Source organism: Pagrus major, chromosome 2, assembly GCF_040436345.1.
Source record: "Pagrus major chromosome 2, Pma_NU_1.0".
Taxonomy (NCBI): Eukaryota; Metazoa; Chordata; class Actinopteri; order Spariformes; family Sparidae; genus Pagrus; species Pagrus major.
The window spans coordinates 12,586,164-12,606,733 of NC_133216.1; the positions used below are offsets into that span (position 1 = coordinate 12,586,164).

At 40.0% G+C, this 20,570-nt stretch overlaps 3 protein-coding genes across 3 annotated transcripts; all 3 read left to right on the forward strand.

Moving 5' to 3' along the window:
• The first annotated feature begins 462 nt into the window (after positions 1-462).
• On the forward strand, positions 463-6,168 carry LOC141013923 (extracellular calcium-sensing receptor-like). Its single transcript, XM_073487763.1, has 8 exons — positions 463-569; positions 1,053-1,347; positions 1,451-1,740; positions 2,292-2,587; positions 3,191-3,396; positions 3,527-3,748; positions 5,066-5,189; positions 5,270-6,168. The coding sequence occupies exons 1-8, from the start codon at positions 463-465 to the stop codon at positions 6,166-6,168; spliced, it is 2,439 nt and encodes an 812-aa protein (XP_073343864.1).
• Positions 6,169-7,748: 1,580 nt separating this feature from the next.
• On the forward strand, positions 7,749-12,183 carry LOC141019288 (extracellular calcium-sensing receptor-like). The gene is made up of 8 exons (XM_073494163.1): positions 7,749-7,846; positions 8,320-8,614; positions 8,717-9,006; positions 9,435-9,730; positions 10,098-10,303; positions 10,399-10,620; positions 11,080-11,203; positions 11,279-12,183. Exons 1-8 carry the CDS (start codon positions 7,788-7,790, stop codon positions 12,181-12,183), a joined length of 2,397 nt encoding a protein of 798 aa, XP_073350264.1. The 5' UTR covers positions 7,749-7,787.
• A 1,458-nt stretch (positions 12,184-13,641) lies between these two features.
• On the forward strand, positions 13,642-19,962 carry LOC141019298 (extracellular calcium-sensing receptor-like). Its single transcript, XM_073494175.1, has 8 exons — positions 13,642-13,790; positions 14,223-14,517; positions 14,620-14,909; positions 15,144-15,439; positions 15,742-15,947; positions 16,062-16,283; positions 18,859-18,982; positions 19,058-19,962. The coding sequence occupies exons 1-8, from the start codon at positions 13,684-13,686 to the stop codon at positions 19,960-19,962; spliced, it is 2,445 nt and encodes an 814-aa protein (XP_073350276.1). The 5' UTR covers positions 13,642-13,683.
• The last annotated feature ends 608 nt before the right edge of the window (positions 19,963-20,570 follow it).

Below are 20,570 nucleotides of genomic sequence, written 5' to 3' on the forward strand. Positions count from 1 at the left end.
CTAAAAATTATTTAAGTTGGTTTACTGGTAATAGTTCTCTATCGAGAACACATCTGATTTCTTAATAATGCCTCATTTTCATTAGACTTCATGAAATATGATGGATAGTGGAGTAGGATAGGAGGATAGAACAATTTGTGAAGATATATGATGCTTACAATAGCAACTTCATGAGGTTATTTTGCAGACCAAAGAAAGGACTTGGACAAGAGTTCATATACAGTTCATTGGCTAAGGACATCCTCTCGCTGACGTATAGTGAGGTGGCAAACAATAGATGGAGGGAGGTCCTTATCTGAAAATCTATATAAACCAGTGAAAACACAAATGCAGTGTGCCCACATACAGTCAGGCATGAAGACCTCAGCTCTCTTTATTGGCCTGATCCTGTCTCTGAGTTTGTATGAGGCCTCTCCTGTGAAGTGTAAACTCCAGGGTACCGCTCGTCTACCTGCATTCTCAATGGGCGGTGACTACATTGTTGGGGGTGTTTTCTCTATACACAACTACTTGCACACAGTGAAACATAACTACACCATCATACCTGAGCCACCAACGTGCACAGGGAGGTCAGTAAGAGGGAGGAGTGGTGGATTAGAGGCTATTACATCGTGTGGGAATATAAATGTTTTCATTTGTATGATGTGCTTACAGTCATGTTTCAAAGCTTTTGTGCAGAATGGAAAACTTCAAAAACGTATTTCTCTTCTTTGTTTCATGAGATGCCAAATGAGTATTTGGCCATGTTGATTGTAATTACTATAGTCACAAAACTACTAGAGTCAGTAGGAATCAGTCTTGGGCCATATATAACATGCATTTTATTTTTACAAAAGAACTATTGTGAATACATGATAAAGCATGTTTGTCTTTCTCAACTGTAAATATAAGTGTGTTAAATGTCAGTTTTCTGAGTATTTAACAGGATAACAATTTAAGACTTTAGATTAAGTTGAATACCTATTTGGTGGTCAGGTGAGGTGTTTTTCTGTTAATACTGTGATTTCTCCCCAGCACATGTAAATTTAAACAGTGCGATTGCGTTTTTGCAGCATTGACTCTCGTGAACTGCGCTTCTCACGTGCAATGGTCTTTGCCATTGAGGAGATTAATAACAGCACAGAGCTGCTGCCGGGCATCATACTCGGTTACCAGATCTACGACTCGTGTGCCTCAGTGCCCCTGGCAATGCATGTGACATTCCAGCTTTCAAATGGCCTGGACCCTGTGTTTTATGCCAGCAACAATTGCTCACAGTCTGGTATGGTGATGGCTATCGTTGGTGAATCTGGGTCAACACCATCCATCAGCATGTCTCGTATCATTGGATCCTTTAACATTCCTCAAGTAAATCATTTGAATTTCTGCCAAACTATGTCTTTAGTTTAGGTCAATGCAACTTTTTTGATGATTGCTGATAAAAAAAATTGGACTGTGTTTTGTCTTTTAGGTGAGCCACTTTGCCACTTGTGCATGCCTGTCTGATAAGCAGCAGTACCCCAGTTTCTTCAGAACAATCCCCAGTGACCAGTTCCAATCAGATGCGCTGGCCAAGCTGATAAAACACTTTGGCTGGACTTGGATAGGTGCTGTCCGGTCGGATTCCGACTATGGCAATAATGGCATGGCATCTTTCCTGGACGCAGCAGAGAAGGAGGGGATCTGTGTGGAATACTCTGAATCTTTCCATCGGACCCACCCACGTAGCAGGATCCAGAGAGTAGCTGACATTATCTGCAGGTTTCTAAATTACTGATTGTATTTTTGTTGACACTGACATGCACACAAAACCACATACGATGTAAGGGTCAAATTAAGGATGAAAGTTTTTTGTTTTTTTTCAACTTGAAAATTGTATCTTTTTTCAAAACCTTCCTGTCTTTCATATTCATATTGAGACAGACAGGAAACTGTACAATACATCACCAACTAAAGTATCACCTGTGTTTCTCTGTGTATCTTGACACCTGTATTGTTATAATTTGATGGAACTAATGTCTTTCCAGGTGATGAGTTGTTGCCTGTCCTGACAGTGACCATCTGCACATAAAACCACAAAAAATGATTTTGTGAAATATAAGACAAAAGAGTATTTTTATTATCTTCATGATAAATTGAAATTTTTTTTCTTTACCATCTTTATAACCATTAATGATATTGGTATAAAAACTATTGTTCAACATTCTAAAACACTAAAGCATTTTGCATGTTTGTTTGTTTTAACTATCTTAATACTTTTTTAAAATAGTTATCATATTGGTGTAATATAATACACTACAATGTCTCTCCAGGTCAACTGCTATGGTGGTTTTGGCATTTGTAGCTTCTGGAGACATGAAGATCCTGCTCAAGGAGTTGTCGCGCAAGCCTTCTCCACCTCGTCAGTGGATAGGCAGTGAGGCCTGGGTAACTAACCCAGACATGCTGAGTTTCAGCATCTGTGCTGGGGCCATTGGATTTGGCATTCAACAATCTGTCATCCCAGGTCTGAGAGAATTCTTGCTGGATCTCTCTCCCACTAAAGTGGCTGCCTCTCCATTGCTTACTGAGTTCTGGGAGGATGCGTTCAACTGCAGGCTGGGAAAAGGTAAGGAAGTTGTGCTGAGTTTTTGGTGACATTTAAAATTCAGTCATCAGGCTCTGCAGCTGCTTTAGTGTCAAACCCTTGAGAGGGAAATCTCAGGTTATTGAACAACAACATGAGGTGGACTTATAGTGTATCTCTGTAGATGATCTAAATTAATGATTTCAGGTCAAGTTTAGGCCCTCTGCTGTCTTGGAGAAGATTTTGTATGAACTTGACTGCAGTGGTTTCACAATACCAAGACAATACCAAGACACCCAAACAGTAGTCATTCTTCACGGCACCAAGCTAAATAACAATAAAAGCAGTTTAAAGGTCTCATGAGACTGTTATACTGACAGTGATTTCAGGACATGAAAAAAGGTCAAGTCAGTCGATGATGAAAGAAAAAATTGTACAACTTTTTTTTTCCTTTTATAAATGAGAGTAATGATCTGATGACTCTCTTTACTTAACTTGAGGTGGTATAAATATAGGAAAAAAATAACAAAATAGGTAAGTTCAAGAAAGCACACGAGAATGATAAATACATTAGGAAGAATAATAATGTAATATTATTGTCAAGGCTAAAAAATACCACTTTTCTCTGTCTTCGTGAATTTTTAGATGCAGCCAAAGATGAGAGTGTGTGTGATGGAACTGAAGACATAGAAACGATCCAGGACCTGTACACTGACACATCCCAGCTCCGCATCACTAACATGGTGTATAAGGCTGTTTATGCAATAGCACATGCCATTCATAATGCAGTGTGTCAGGACATGAATGCTAAAACTCAGTGTGACATATTCACCAGGATAGAGTCCAAACAGGTTGGTCAAAAATGAATGCGTGAATAACCATAGTCCCTTTTTCTGCTAAAATGTATGTTTTGTGAAACCAAATATTACATTTATTTCACATTATTTCCTATTACTTGCTTAATTGACTACATCCTCACAGGTTCTTTCTCAGCTGAAGAAAGTAAATTTTTCCAAAAATGGTTATGATGTGTCATTTGATGCCAATGGAGATCCTGTGGCCAGATATGAACTGGTTAACTGGCAAAAAAGCGAGAGTGGCAGCATTGAGATGGTACCAGTAGGGCATTATGATGGGTCACTGCCAGAGGGCCAGGAGTTTCTGATCAACAGAAACCTCACCTGGGTGGAAGGTGCCACACAAGTAAGAAGCCTAAACAAAGTATGTTAATTTATCTTCAAGTGAACTGTATGTGTATATTGAAAGCGGTTTTGGATGCTGTAACTCTTGATATAATAGAGTGTAGCAGATTGAGGTAGACAAATGAAGTGTTTGCCGTCCATATTTACAGTATGTTTTGTAGGTTAATATTTTCCAATGACGTTTTACATGCTGTGGCAGAGGGATAATAATATGGGGTTATGAAATTACCCTAATTCTATAAGCACAGGCGGAGCCCTCTACTGGACCCTATCGATATAGCTCTCCAAGCACACACACCTATTCGCCCTTTTATGAAACTATGGTTACATCTTAACCATTTTCCATCTCACACAGGCTCACCCCTCCACTGGACTCTGTGCGTACAGTGGGTGGAGTCCTCATCAGAAATAGCCCACTGATCCTAACCGGCAATAGGTTAGGTGCCTCAGCCGTCCTACTTCTTAAGACCAAGAACACTTCTGTAGAGAAATAAGGAGCCCAACCCACTGCACCCTGTGAGCAACTGACCTCTCCAAATGTCCAAGGAGAGGTCAGATTCACACTACTCACACTTCCATGCATCAATTGGCTACAAAATCCACTTCCACCTTCCTCAAAGTAACTTTATTTAGAAATTGGCATTTCGTGCCATTTGGCACCCCCCACAGTTTTTGAGTGCAACACCACTGTCGTATGTACAGTACAAATCCAAGATCTGTAACAATTTGTCAGACTTAATGTAGGTGCTTACTACGAACAAAACTCATTACATCATAATAATGTTTTGTGTTAAAAACTTGTATCTTGTACGGTGGCCCTGAAGTGCAAATCACAACAGCAAATCGAAAAACACAACAGCAAATCAGAAAACACAACGGCAACAACAAAGGCAGCAACAGTGTGAGCCAGTTAAGTATTTTGTCTAAATATTCCATGAACACTATCCCAGACGCTGATGAGATGTTACCGCCCCTTTGCAAACAGAGGAATGGCCATCATCTTAACAAAGGTTAATGGAGGTAGTGGTGAGTCATCTGTCACTATTAAGGGCTAGTCTTTCATTGGGAAGTCGGTGAGCATCTCACCACTGTGGCTGCGGCAATAAAGGCGGGGCATGATGGGCAATGGCGAACTTCCTAAAGTGGCGATGCCGCCTTAGGCAAAATGAAATCAATGGGTAAACCTTGTCATTTCTGAAGGAAAAAGAAGGGCAGACCCTAAAAGAAATAGTGATAAAAAAAACGAACCTATCCATTTGTCCTCAGAGCTGCATAGCACACCTGAATATGTGTCAGTTTGTTTGTATTTATGTGCCAGGTGCCTGTGTCAGTGTGCAGTGACAGCTGTCCTCCAGGAACTCGTAAAGTGCTGCAAAAAGGAAAACCCATCTGCTGTTATGATTGTATACCGTGTCCGGAAGGAGAAATTAGCAATGATACAGGTATGTCTTTGTCTATTTTTTAATGCATATGTACAACATTAAATGTGACTGCTGAAAGCCCTTTTTAATTTTTGTTTCAGATTCCCCTGACTGTTTCCCTTGCCCCGAGGAGCTATGGTCAAATGCAGAGAGAGATACTTGTTTCCCCAAGCCTGTAGAATTTCTCTCCTTTGACGAAGTCCTAGGAATCATCCTGGCTGCATTTTCAGTTGGCGGTGCCTGTCTTGCCATCATAACAGCGGCTGTATTCTTTCGTCACAGGGCATCCCCAATTGTCAGGGCCAACAACTCTGAGCTGAGCTTCCTGCTGCTCTTCTCCCTGACTCTATGTTTCTTATGTTCATTAACTTTCATTGGAGCACCTTCTGATTGGTCCTGCATGCTGCGCCACACAGCGTTTGGGATCACCTTCGTCCTCTGCATCTCTTGTGTTCTTGGAAAAACTATAGTTGTGTTACTAGCCTTTAAAGCTACACTCCCAGGTAGTAATGTCATGAAATGGTTTGGTCCGCTACAGCAAAGGATGACTGTAGTTTCTTTCACATTTATTCAAGTTTTAATATGTGCTATTTGGTTAGGTCTTAGTCCCCCTTTTCCAATGAAAAACTTAAGTATATATCAGGAGAGAATCATCCTGGAGTGTGCATTAGGCTCAGCTATTGGGTTCTGGGTTGTGCTTGGTTACATAGGTCTACTGGCTGTCTTTTGCTTTGTGTTAGCTGTCCTAGCTCGGAAACTGCCTGATAATTTCAATGAAGCCAAGCTGATCACCTTCAGCATGCTGATATTTTGTGCAGTCTGGATCACCTTTATCCCAGCGTATGTCAGCTCTCCTGGGAAATTTACTGTGGCTGTGGAGATATTTGCCATTCTGGCCTCCAGTTTCGGACTCATACTGTGTATATTTGCTCCAAAGTGTTACATCATATTGTTTAAGCCAGAGAAAAACACCAAGAAACATTTAATGAACAAAAATTAATCCTAAACAATTTGAGCTTTCAAAATAGTTAAGATGGCCACATACAAGGCTTATGCTGTGCAGTCAGCACAGTCTTCACTTAGTTTGTTTTCATTTTTGAAGGTCCTTTTAGTGTTACTGTCTTAAAAATTACTTATATTTTTATTCATATTCGAAATAATGTAAATATTAATGTAAATAAAAATTACATAACCAAAAATGCATAGTACTCGACAGTGTGATTAAGTCATTGCCATTTTAAGAATGTTTTTTGCACGACTGAAATGCATTTTAAATTGTGAGAATACTAGTTTGATACAGGATGAGGGACCTAATAAAAAGCATATTAAAATAAAAATACACATTATCATGAATCCGACAAAAACACTTTACATAACACCTCATTTGACCTGACAGAAGTTTCTGTGCCGTCCCTGGAGCCCACAACAGCCGATGAGTGATCATGTAGGCATTAATGTAGGCATTAATGTAGCCGCTGAAATTTCAAATCTAACAATTTACAGTTTTAAGGGTTTTCTAAGGCCCTAACTTGGACATTATGCAAGATTTTATAGTTGTATTCATTTTGCTCTTTGTATAGGCTGTTTTTTTGTTTGTTTTTTTACAGCTAAGCACTTTTTTGACTATTTTAAATACATGAAGTTAGCGTAAATAAGGAAATAAAGAACTATCATGAGTTTAATGCTTCTGTTACTCTATGCTGGAGGCTATTTAATTACTCGTTTAAGAAGCTAAAAATGCTTCAGTCATCTATACTATATAGTGCAGTCTGGGCAGAATAAAACAATAAGTCTTCATACAGTGGTCAATTTAAATCAGATTATAAATCAGATTATTTTGGTTGTAGCATATACTGAACAGTGACACACTGTTCAGTATATACTAGAACCAAAATAATTCTCTCCCATCCTCAGCGTCTTTAGATTTGAGCTTATGACATTTATGTGAACAATTGTGCTCTTTTTGTCAGACTACATGGGATGGATCAGCATATTACAGAGCAACTGAACTTTAAAGGGGATCTCACAGGACAGTTTTTTAATAGCTTCCTTCTATATTTTACAGGATAAATAGATTTATTTGAAACTTAACCTCTTATTCATGAGGTTTAACTGTAATATGATCTGAAAGACAGCAAGACAGGTTTAGACAATATTAAGAAGATAGCTGGTGTTTACAATGGTAACTTTACATGAAGAGAAAAGAGACAGGGACACTTAAAAGCTATAGAAATGACTTGCACAAAAGTCCATCAAAGACCATTGGGTAAGGGCATCTTCCTTCTGATGTATAATAGGCTGATGTACAGGAGAAGGAGGGACTCTCTTGTCTGATAATCTATATAAACCAGTGAAAACACACCTACAGTTGGTCTACATACAGACACTTGAGAGATGAAGGTCTCAGCTGTCCTTGTTGGTCTGATCCTGTCTCTGAGTCTGTGTGAGCTGAACTCAGCTCTGAAGCAAAGGGCTGAGTTTACAGAGGAAAAGACTGGTGCTGGGGTCAGCACTGAGGCATCATCTGTAAAATGTAAACTCCAGGGTACCACTCGTCTACCTGCATTCTCAAAGGATGGTGACTACGTTATTGGGGGTGTTTTCTCCATACACACATACATGCACACAGTCAAACATAACTACACCACCGAGCCTGAGCCACTAAAGTGCACAGGGAGGTTAGTAAGAGGGACAAGTATTGGATAAGTGGATGTTAGACTGTGTGAGGATATAAATGTATTGATTTGTATGCTGTGCTGACAATTGTGCAACATTTTTATGCAATGTTGAAAGCTTTTGAAACTAGAATTTATCTTTTTTGTTACATTGAGTGTTTGGACATATAAATTACAATTTATATTGTCATTATGCATTATGATCTGAAAAAAAAGAAGCATTTTTGTATTTCTTAACTGAAAATATAGATGTGCTTTAAGATTTTATAAATATTTGAAGGTTTTAAGCAATTAAGACTTTACATTTTGTGGACTTTTGTTATCCCATGCATTTAAATTCTTATGAATACAGCAGTGCAGCTATCAGTTATCATCCATAACTCTGAGTTGAACTTCTTTATTGTGTCTTCTCTGTTGAAATGGTGAATTGTCCTAATCATGTAAATTTGAACACTGACGAGATATTCTGTGTGCAGAATTGAGTCTCGTGAACTGCGCTTCTCACGCGCAATGGTCTTCGCCATTGAGGAGATTAACAACAGCACAGAGCTGCTGCCGGGCATCAAACTTGGTTATCAGATCCATGACTCATGCGCCTCAGTGCCTCTGACGATGCTTGTGACATTCCAGCTTTCAAATGGGCTGGACCTGGAGTTTAACACCAGTGACAAGTGCTTGCAATCTGGTATGGTGATGGCTATCGTTGGTGAGTCTGGGTCAACGCCATCAATCAGCATGGCACGCATCATCGGGTCCTTTAACATTCCTCAGGTAAATATTTTTAATTCTGGCAAACTTTGTGTGTTAAATATGGGCCAATGCTTATTTTTTATGTCTGTGCCATTAAGCAATTACACTGTTGTATTGCCTTAGGTGAGCCACTTTGCCACTTGTGCGTGCCTGTCTGATAAGCAGCAGTACCCGAGTTTCTTCAGAACAATCCCCAGTGACCAGTTCCAGGCTGATGCACTAGCCAAGCTGGTGAAACACTTTGGTTGGACTTGGATAGGTGCTGTCCGATCAGATTCGGACTATGGCAATAATGGCATGGCGTCTTTCCTGGACGCAGCACGGAAGGAGGGGATCTGTGTGGAATACTCTGAATCTTTCTATCGGACCCACCCACGTAGCAGGATCCAGAGAGTAGCTGACGTTATCCGCAGGTTTCTAAATCACTGTTTGATTTTGTACCTTTTGCTCATAAAACACAAAAAACACAACACACAAAATCTACAATAAAATGTGTGTGTGTGTATATATATATATATGTATGTATATAAGCTATAAGATTATAGAAGGTGAAAGATAATTGTATTATCTTTGTGACAATTTGAAAATCCTTTCTTCAGCATTTTCATTTCTCTTGTATTTATTAATCATATTATTCTAAAAAAAAGTGTTAAAAGTGTTCAACACACCAAAGGATACAATGTTCCTCTCATGTCTATGTTAACTATCTTTATACTTATTTAAAAGGGTAATTTCATGTTTGTGTCACTGATATTGTTAATTTTGCGTGTGTCTGTGCGTGTGTGTTATCTGTCTGGGTGCTTGTATTGGTGTAATATAATGTACTGTAATGTCTCCTCAGGTCGACTGCCATAGTTGTTGTGGCATTTGTAGCCTCTGGAGACATGAGGATCCTGCTCAAGGAGTTGTCGCAAAGGCCTTCTCCACCTCGCCAGTGGATAGGCAGTGAGGACTGGGTAACTAACCCAGACATGCTGAGCTTCAGCATATGTGCTGGAGCTGTTGGATTTGGCATTCAACAATCTGTCATCCCAGGTCTGAGAGAATTCTTGCTGGATCTCTCTCACACTAAGGTGGCTGCCTCTCCATTGCTTACTGAGTTCTGGGAGGATGCATTCAGCTGCAGGCTGGGAAAAGGTAAGTTGTACTCATTTTTAGATGACATTTACAATTGAATCCAATGGATCCTCCCAGCCTCTGCAGCCTCTTTCAGGTAAATCCCTTGTATTTGAGGGAAATGTAAGGGTTGAACAATACGATAAGGCAGACAGAAGGTGCATCTCTGTAAATTATCTAATAAGATGATGGTTATGATAACCCTAACCCAGGTCAAGTTTGGGCCTTCTGCTGTTTTGGGGAAGATTTCATATGAACTTGTCTATAGTGGTTTCATGATATTAACATTTAAGTCCTGAACACAAGTATGTACATTTTTAGCATGTATCTGGACAGTACTTTTTTGCTGATAGGGATTTCAGAGTATTTATTTTTTCATCGTTTTTAGGTGCAACCATAAACGAGAGTGTGTGTGATGGAACTGAAGACATAAAGATGCTCCAGGACCCGTACACTGACACGTCTCAGCTCCGCATCACTAATATGGTATATAAAGCTGTTTATGCAATAGCACATGCCATTCATAATGCAGTGTGTCAGGACACAAATTCAAAAAATCAGTGCAACAAATTAACCAGGATAGAGTCCAAACAGGTCAGTCAAAATGATTCCTGTTTTCGCTAAGATATACCTTTTGTAAATTATTTATGTTCTCTCCATCATTCTTGTACTTTAATGCATCCTCACAGGTTCTTACTCAACTGAAGAAATTAAATTTTTCCAAAAACGGTTATGATGTGTCATTTGATGCCAATGGAGATCCTGTTGCTACATATGAGCTGGTTAACTGGCAAAAAAGTGAGAGTGGCAGCATTGAAATGGTGACAGTAGGGCACTATGATGCATCACTGCCAGAAGGCAAGGAGTTCAGCATCAACAGAAACCTGACCTGGGTCGAAGGTGGCACTCAAGTAAGTAGCCTAAATGCAATCATTTAACATATTCAGATTTCAAATTTGTGATCATAAAGTTAATCAGTGTTTCCCATTATTTAACAAGACTCTGGTGGCCCACCATAGTCTAATTTGCTGCATTACAGTCTCATTTTGAGAAATTGTTTTTCACCTCATAATAATGCAGAAAATATTTTACGTTTCATACCGTCGCTGTAAGCGCAAACACTTTCTCACTGACACACACATGCGCACACATACTCCGGTCTGAGGCCCCGTAAATTACAAGTGGTGACACCATTCTAGGAAATATGAAATCAGTGGGTAAACTGTTTCATTTCTGAAGGGAAAATAATCGCTTACAGTGGACATGTTGCCTCGGATACTGTAATTTTACTTAACTTTAAGTAACTTTTACGTAACTTTACTCCTCAGAGCTGTATAGTATGTATGAGTTTGTTTGTTTCTATGTACCAGGTGCCTGTGTCAGTGTGCAGTGACAGCTGTCCTCCAGGAACTCGTAAAGTGCTGCAGAAAGGAAAACCCATCTGCTGTTATGATTGTATTCCATGTCCAGAAGGAGAGATTAGCAATGCTACAGGTATTTCATTTTTTCAATGCATATGTACAACATCAAATATGTGACTGCTGAAAGCCCTTTTTTATTTTGTTTCAGATTCACCTGATTGTTTCCCTTGCCCCAAGGAGTTCTGGCCTAATGCAGAAAGAGACACTTGTTTCACCAAGCCTGTAGAGTTTCTGTCCTTTGACGAAGTCCTAGGAATCATCCTGTCAGCATTTTCAGTCAGTGGTGCCTGTCTTGCCACTATAACAGCGGCTGTGTTCTTTTATCACAGGACATCCCCAATTGTTAGGGCCAACAACTCAGAGCTGAGCTTCCTGCTGCTCTTCTCCCTGACTCTATGTTTCTTATGTTCATTGACTTTCATTGGAGCACCCTCTAAGTGGTCCTGCATGCTGCGCCACACAGCGTTTGGCATCACCTTTGTCCTATGCATCTCTTGTGTTCTTGGAAAAACTATAGTAGTGTTAATGGCCTTTAAGGCAACACTCCCAGGTAGTAATGCCATGAAATGGTTTGGTCCTCCACAGCAAAGGATGACTGTAGTATCGTTCACATTCATTCAAGTTTTAATATGTGCTATTTGGTTGGGTCTTAGTCCCCCTTTTCCAATGAAAAACCTAACTTTATACAAGGAAAGAATCATCCTGGAGTGTGCATTAGGATCAGCTATTGGGTTCTGGGTTGTACTTGGGTACATAGGCCTACTGGCTGTCTTTTGCTTTGTGTTAGCTGTCCTAGCTCGGAAACTACCTGATAATTTCAATGAAGCCAAGCTGATCACCTTCAGCATGCTAATATTCTGTGCAGTCTGGGTCACCTTTATCCCAGCGTATGTCAGCTCTCCTGGGAAATTTACTGTGGCTGTGGAAATATTTGCCATTCTGGCCTCCAGTTTTGGACTGATACTGTGTATATTTGCTCCAAAATGTTACATCATATTGTTTAAGCCAGAGAAAAACACCAAAAAACATTTAATGAACAAAAATCAATCCTAAGACATTTGAATTTTGGAAATAGTTAAGATGGCCACATATAAGGCCTATGCTGTGTAGTCAGCACAGACTACAACTAGCTTGTTTTCATTGAAGGTCCTTTTAATGCTATTTTCTTACAATTTACTATGACTTTTCATCCTATTCTAAATAAATATTCCAAACAAAAATGCATGGTACTGAGTCCTCAGCAGTGTGATTAAATAATTGCCATTTTAAGATTTTTTTTGCATGACTGAATAGCATTTTAAACTATGAGAATGCTAGTTTGGTACAGAATGATTGAGCTAATATAAAAGAATATTAAAATGAAAATACACATCAGCTTTACCACCATACATAACACCTCATTTGACATGATAAAAGCTTCTGTGACCTCCCTTGAGCCCACAACAGCCAGTGAGTGCTTGCATAGACATTCATGTAGCCATTGAAATTTAAAACCCAGCAATATACAGTTTCTAAGGGTTTTCTAAGGCCTTAACTTGGAAATTATGCATGTTTATACAATTTTATGTATTTAGCTCTTTAGGCTGTTTTTTTTGTTTTGTTTTGTTTTGTTTTTTACACCTAAGCACTTTTCTGACAATTTTATATGCACAAAGCTATTCTTAATAAGGAAATAAAGAACTATCACGAGTTTAATGCATATGTTATAGGAGTATTTTGAGTTATTTTTATTCATTTTTTTTGTCAGGTGTAAATCTTGGTGTTGTCAGTTTGAACTTGGACCATGTATGGCTATATGATGTGGACCAATTGTGTTTTCCAGCAACTAAGGGAAGTTAGAGTGTTTATTAAAAGAGACACTTGTGAAAAGTAGCTGGGTAGAGGGTTGATTATGACATGTATGTAAATATGTGAGGGATTTTATTAATAGTTTAAGAAGCTGAAAATGCTTTACTCATCCATAGTGTTTAGTGTAGTAAGGGCAGAATGAATAATAATAATGAATAATTCTCATTGGCATAGGAACCTACAGCCGTTCTCAGTTTCCATACATTTGAGCTTACGGCATTCATCTGAAAACTTTTCATCTATATGTTAGAATATGAGCTGGAAGAAAGCAAGAGAGGTGTGGACAATATTAGGAAGATGTGTGGTGTTCACAATGGTAACTTTACATGAAAAGAAAAGAGACAGAAACACTTAGAAACTATAGAAAAGACTTGGATAAAAGTTCATCAGAGACCATTGGGTAAGGGCATCTTCCTTCTGATCAATAATAAGCTGATGTACAGGAGAAGGAGGGACTCTCTTGTCTGATAATCTATATAAACCAGTGAAAACACACATACAGGTGGTCTACATACAGACACTTGAGGGATGAAGGTCTCCGCTCTCTTTATTGGCCTGATCCTGTCTCTGAGTCTGTGTGAGCTGAACTTAGCTCTGAAACAAAGGGTTGAGCTTACAGAGGAAAGGACTGGTGCTGGGGTCAGCACTAAGGCCTTATCTGTGAAATGTAAACTCCAGGGTACCACTCGTCTACCTGCATTCTCAATGGATGGTGACTACGCTATCGGGGGTGTTTTCTCCATACACACCTACATGCGCACAGTCAAAAATAACTACACCACCAAGCCTGAGCCACTAAAGTGCACAGGGAGGTTAGTAAGAGGGACAAGTGTTGGATAAGTGGATGTTAGACTGTGAGAGGATAGAAACATTTTGATTTGTGTGATGTGCTTACAATTTTGCAAAACTTTTGTGCAATGTTACTCTTTTTTGTTACATTGGATGCCAAATGAGTATTTGGCCATGTAATTTACAATTAATATAGTCACATCATAGTGTGTTTCTTTATTGAAAATATATGCTTCACAAAGTTTGTATGAATATTCATAGGGTTTAAGCAAATTAAGACTTTAAACTGAATTGACTAATGTTATTCCATGTATTATTCAAATTCCTATAAATACAGCAGTGCAACTATGAATTATCATCCATAACTCTGAATTTAAGTTCTTCTTTATCGTGTATTTTCTGTTGCAATCGTAAATCGTGTAAATTTAAACAGTGATAAGATTTTGTGTGTGCAGAATTGAGTCTCGTGAACTGCGCTTCTCACGTGCAATGGTCTTTGCCATTGAGGAGATTAACAACAGCACAGAGCTGCTGCCAGGCATCAAAATTGGTTATCAGATCCATGACTCGTGCGCCTCAGTGCCTCTGACAATGCATGTGGCATTCCAGCTTTCAAATGGGCTGGAACCCGTGTTTTCCACAGGCAACAACTGCTCGCAATCCGGTAAGGTGATGGCTATTGTTGGTGAGTCCGGGTCCACGCCATCAATCAGCATGGCACGCATCATCGGGTCCTTTAACATTCCTCAGGTATATATTTTTAATTCTGGCAAACTTTATGTGTTAAATATGGGCCGATGCTTACTTTTTAGGTCTGTGCCATTAAACAATTACACTGTTGTATTGCCTTAGGTGAGCCACTTTGCCACGTGTGCATGCCTGTCTGATAAGCAGCAGTACCCGACTTTCTTCAGAACAATCCCCAGTGATCAGTTCCAGGCTGACGCACTGGCCAAGCTGGTGAAACACTTTGGCTGGACTTGGATAGGTGCTGTCCGTTCAGATTCGGACTATGGCAATAATGGCATGGCATCTTTCCTGCAGGCAGCACAGAAGGAGGGGATTTGTGTGGAATACTCTGAATCTTTCTACCGGACACACCCACGTAGCAGGATCCAGAGAGTAGCTGACGTTATCCGCAGGTTCCTAAATAACTGATTGAATTTGTATCTTGTGCTCACAATAAAAAAATATAAAAAGAAAAAAATATATAGCATGTTAATTTCTCCCATATTCATTAATGATATTCTTTAAAAAGTGTTATCTTGTGTAAGTGTATCTTTATACTTATTTAAAAGGATAATTTCATGTTTGTGTCAATGATTGTTTATTTGGTGCTTGTATTGATAATATAATGCACTATAATGTCTCCCCAGGTCGACTGCTATGGTTGTTGTGGCATTTGCAGCCTCAGGAGACATGAGGATCCTGCTCAAGGAGTTGTCACGCAAGCCTTCTCCACCTCGCCAGTGGATAGGCAGTGAGGCCTGGGTAACTAACCCAGACATGCTGAGCTTTAGCATCTGTGCTGGAGCCGTTGGATTTGGCATTCAGCAATCTGTCATCCCAGGTCTCAGAGAATTCTTGCTGGATCTGTCACCCACTAAAGTGGCTGCTTCTCCAGTGCTCACTGAGTTCTGGGAGGATGCATTCAACTGCAGGCTGGGAAAAGGTAAAAAAGAAGCAGCTTCTTTAAAGTCAATCCCTAGATTTTTATTGAGGGAATTATAATGATTGAATGAACAATGTGGTGGACATACGGTGTATCTCTGTAAATGATCTTATTAGATGATGTCAGGTCAAGTTTAGGCCTTCTGCTGTTTTGTTGAAGATTTTGTTTGAACTTGGCTGCAGGGATTTCACAACACCAACATTTAAGTACTTAACAGAAGAATGTAAATTATTAGAATGTAGCTGTACAGTACTACTGCACTGATAATGTTTTCAGAATACATATTTGTTTCATGTTTTCAGGTCCAACCATGAACAAGCGTGTGTGTGATGGAACTGAAGACGTACAAATGCTCCAAGACCCGTACACTGACATATCTCAGCTACGAATCACTAACATGGTATATAAGGCTGTTTATGCAATAGCACATGCCATTCATAATGCAGTGTGTCAGGACACAAATTATTCAACTCATTGTGACAAATACACCAGGATAGAGTCCAAACAGGTCAGTAAAAGTAATTAAGTGAACATGTTAATTCCTGTTTTTTTGCTAAAATATACCTTTTGTGAATTATTTATTTTCACTCTATCATTATTTTAATTGAATGCACCCACACAGGTTCTCACTCAACTGAAGAAATTAAATTTTTCCAAAAATGGTTATGATGTGTCATTTGATGCCAACGGGGATCCTGTGGCTACATATGAGCTGGTTAATTGGCAAAAAAGTGAGAGTGGCAGCAATGAGTTGGTGACAGTAGGGCGCTATGATGCATCATTCCTGGTGGGCCAGGAGTTCCTTATCAACAGGAACCTCACCTGGGTCGAGGGTGGCACACAGGTAAGTAGTATAAATGAAATAATTAAACTTTTAAATTTGTGATCTTAAAGTGAATGATATGTGTGCATTCAACAAGGTTTTTGTTGCTGTAATTGTTATTGTAAGACAGTTCAGCAGAAGGAGTTAAAAAATCAAGTAGGTGTCTTCCTAGTTTTAGAATGTTTATACAGTATATTCCAAATACAATTTAATTTTGCTAGGGTGGAGGGATCAACATAAGGTTAATTAAATTAATTGTAATCCCACAAGGGGAAATTCTTTTTATCACTCACATTACACACAATGTATAGAGGAGATGAGTGAAGTGGCTGCTACATGCACGGTGCCCAACGAGCAGTGTTAGGGGTTGGTGCCTTGCTCAAAGGCACTTCAGCAATGCCCAGGATGTGAACTAGCATTCGCCATTAATAAGTCCACATCATACTTTTTTTTGGTCCAAGTGGGATTTGAATCAGCCACCTTTGAGCCCCCAAGCCAAGTCCCTACGGACTGAGCTATTGCCGCCCCAATATTACCACCCCAATATGGTAGGTCTTATAATATGGTAGGTCTTTAAGCACAGGTGGAGCCCTCAACTGGGCTGTGCGTTCGCGTGGTTCTCAGCAAAAATAGAAGTGTAAACGACCTGTAGACAGTCATATTGACATCATACCAGCATTTCACTATAGTTTTAATTTCTATATCTGTAGAATATGTCACAGACATGAAGAGAATACACACAACGGGTGAAAGGCAGTTTCTTTTCTTCCTGTGCACTCCTTTTCTTTCTCTCCCTCCCTCTCTTTCCCCCTCGTACTTTCTTGCTCTTTCAACTGAGCTAAAGGAAAATCACGTCATCAGTTATTGATAATTATCAAAGGCAAACTCCTAGTAAACAGACTTGACAGGCAGGAGCTGCGCAGCCAATGTGAACACAAACACGTGAGTGAGCAGCAACAGTTCAGCAATGCAGCTGCCACGCACTAAACAAGCATCCTGTGTGGCCAGCCTATAACACGCACATACTGTATATGCCCACTGAAAATTTGCCTGTGCACAGCAAATCAGGGCTTTGCCCCCAAGTATGTATCTCACAGTATCTAAGGCAGCACACCTGCTGTTTGGCATCCAACAGACCCTCCAGCAATTGTTGCTGGAACACCAGGGTTCAATGGTAGAAGGCTCCTCCTGTGCTTACAGAATATCAGGCTACCATATGTAAACCTTCGTTCCATCTCACAAAGGCTCAGCACTCTACTGGACTCTTTGGGTGCAGCAGGTGGAGTCCTCATCAGACACAGCCCGCTGACCCTGACTGGCTATAGGTTAGGTTCTTATAACCAAGACTGCTTTAGTGGAGACATAATGACATAATGACATAATGCTCATCAACAGTTACAGCGCCATTATGTAATCATCATTACTGCACACAGTGGCATAGATATGCCGGCTATCTAACTCTACTCTGGGAAAGGAGGCAAGGGTATAGGCTGAATGTGGGCTGTATGCGCGGCCCTTGCCATCGGGACGTCACTTTGGCACTGATGGCTCTCAAGGGGTCTTGCCGGTGTTCTGTGCATGACTCCTTCAAGAAACCCTTCAGCAATGGTGTGAGCTCTCCCGGACAGGTCAGTAGGTGGGTGGTCCTGTGGTACATCTTCCAGGATGCTTTGAGTGACTGCAAAAGTTGACACTGTGGCCACTCTGTTGTACAGCTATGTGTTGCAACATTACATCTCGTCTCTTCTCTGATGAGATGGAGTGGCATTGACGGCTGACGGCTCAGCTGTGCACTCTTTTCTTTCAGCCATTTGGGGCATGCTAAGTGACAGACAAGATGGAGCCAAAGATTCCCCTCCCCTGAAGGTGGCCTGGGTCTTGCGAGCCAGGCCAAAAGAACCTTGATGGAGCCAGTTTGCTGGCTTCATGGGAGTGGTGGAAGCAGAGACAGCTCAATTCGCTCCATCATGATGTGACATCACTTTCAGGAAGTCTTGGCGAACAGAAGGTAGCATTGGATTACTGCCAGTCGCTGATGTTCTGAGTGCTGAAGATGTTGTCATCCTCTGCAAACAGAGGAACCGGCATCATCTCAGCAGAGGCAGCTGATGGGACACCTTCCTCCATGTGGTCCCTTCTCAGATACTCAAAGCTGATATGATGATATGGGTCAGCAATGGTGATGTGGGTGAGGTACAATGGGCAAAGAAGAACTTCCTAAAGCGGCGACGGCATCATAGGAGAAAAGAAATTCAGTGAGCCAACTTTGCTGTTGCTGAGGGAAAAAAAGGCTGACAGCGTACACATTGCCTGGTATACTGTACCACAGATATTTGGTAGCCAATCCCTCATTGGCTAGGTACGCACTTGCAAATTTAATGTGGGCAAATACGTGTGTGATTGTAGAGCTATACCCATAGAGTCAAGTAGAGGGCAAAAAGTTTGTGATAGGAATAGGAAATTTGTATTCAAACAACTGTAAATTTAGAAGATGATTTTTGAAGACAGGCTTGAAAAATTTTAACATCTTTGTTATTCACTTAGAGCATCATCACACATCTGACTATGTGTGAGATTGTTTGTATCTATGTACCAGGTGCCTGTGTCAGTGTGCAGTGACAGCTGTCCTCCAGGAACTCGTAAAGTGCTGCAAAAAGGAAAACCCATCTGCTGTTATGATTGTTTACCATGTCCTGAGGGAGAGATTAGCAACGCTACAGGTATATCTTTTCTAATGCATATTTAAAACATCAAATATATGACTGCTAAAAGCCTATTTTGATTTATTGTTTCAGACTCCCCTGATTGCTTCCCTTGCCCCAAGGAGTTCTGGCCTAATGCAGAGAGAGACACTTGTTTCCCCAAGCCTGTAGAGTTTCTTTCCTTTGACGAGGTCCTAGGAATCATCCTGGCTGCATTCTCAGTTGGTGGTGCCTGTCTTGCCATCATAACAGCAGCTGTGTTCTTTCGTCACAGGACATCCCCGATTGTCAGGGCCAACAACTCAGAGCTGAGCTTCTTGCTGCTCTTCTCCCTGACTCTGTGTTTCTTATGTTCATTGACTTTCATTGGAGCACCCTCTGATTGGTCCTGCATGCTGCGCCACACAGCGTTTGGGATCACCTTCGTCCTCTGCATCTCTTGTGTCCTTGGGAAAACTATAGTCGTGCTAATGGCCTTCAAAGCTACACTCCCAGGTAGTAATGTCATGAAATGGTTTGGTCCTCTACAGCAAAGGATGACTGTAGTGTCTTTCACATTCATTCAAGTTTTAATATGTATCATTTGGTTGGGTCTTAGCCCCCCCTTTCCAATGAAAAACCTAACTTTATACAAGGAGAGAATCATCCTGGAGTGTGCATTAGGCTCAGCCATTGGGTTCTGGGTTGTCCTTGGGTACATAGGCCTACTGGCTGTCTTTTGCTTTGCGTTAGCTATCCTAGCCCGGAAACTACCTGATAATTTTAATGAAGCCAAGCTGATCACCTTCAGCATGCTGATATTCTGTGCAGTCTGGATCACCTTTATCCCAGCGTATGTCAGCTCTCCTGGGAAATTTACTGTGGCTGTGGAAATATTTGCCATTCTGGCCTCCAGTTTTGGACTGATACTGTGTATATTTGCTCCAAAGTGTTACATCATATTGTTTAAACCAGAGAAGAACACCAAGAAACAATTAATGAATAAAAATCAATCCTAAGACATCTGAAGTTTGGACTAAGTAAAGATGGCACATTTAACAAATACTCCACCTACGTTATTGTAATATTCACAATGTTTTTTACTTTTAAATCTTTGCTTCTTTAACCTCATTTTGTGAATATAATTTAAATATAATAGTTATTGTCTTATTTTACAAGTATTTTTCATAATGTGCTTAAAAAATATTAAATATTAAGTTGATAAATAAAGTCAAAATTCATAACAAAAATGTGCAGTACTGAATTCTCTCAACATTTTGATAAAATAATTTGAATTTGAAAATTTATTTTTGACTGAAAACAATATGCACCAAATGGTGCAATGGATCCAAGTGTGATCAAGAATCATGAGATCAGCAATAACATTTTACAAACAGTGTAGTCTAAAGATAAGCTGGTTCTACTACCAAAAAACATATTGCCATAAACTGTGTAAACATCTGTCCTGCCATGCCACCGAAAAATTATTTAAAAGTATGTAGCAATTGTAGAAAAGTCAATGTTTACTTTCCAGCATGAAACAATATATAATGACACTCATTAAACTTTGATTAAGTGTGATGGGATGTAGACTGAAAGATTGATACTCCAGCCCACTAGTGTGTGC

Coding starts and splice junctions, on each gene's coding strand:
- LOC141013923 (XM_073487763.1), top strand. CDS start 463: ATGGGCGGTGACTACATTGTTGGGGGTGTTTTCTCTATACACAACTAC. Junction 1,348..1,450: donor GATCCTTTAACATTCCTCAA/GTAAATCATTTG, acceptor TTTGTCTTTTAG/GTGAGCCACTTTGCCACTTG. Junction 1,741..2,291: donor GTAGCTGACATTATCTGCAG/GTTTCTAAATTA, acceptor ATGTCTCTCCAG/GTCAACTGCTATGGTGGTTT.
- LOC141019288 (XM_073494163.1), top strand. CDS start 7,788: ATGCACACAGTCAAACATAACTACACCACCGAGCCTGAGCCACTAAAG. Junction 9,731..10,097: donor CAGCTGCAGGCTGGGAAAAG/GTAAGTTGTACT, acceptor CATCGTTTTTAG/GTGCAACCATAAACGAGAGT. Junction 11,204..11,278: donor AGAGATTAGCAATGCTACAG/GTATTTCATTTT, acceptor ATTTTGTTTCAG/ATTCACCTGATTGTTTCCCT.
- LOC141019298 (XM_073494175.1), top strand. CDS start 13,684: ATGGATGGTGACTACGCTATCGGGGGTGTTTTCTCCATACACACCTAC. Junction 13,791..14,222: donor CCACTAAAGTGCACAGGGAG/GTTAGTAAGAGG, acceptor TTGTGTGTGCAG/AATTGAGTCTCGTGAACTGC. Junction 18,983..19,057: donor AGAGATTAGCAACGCTACAG/GTATATCTTTTC, acceptor TTATTGTTTCAG/ACTCCCCTGATTGCTTCCCT.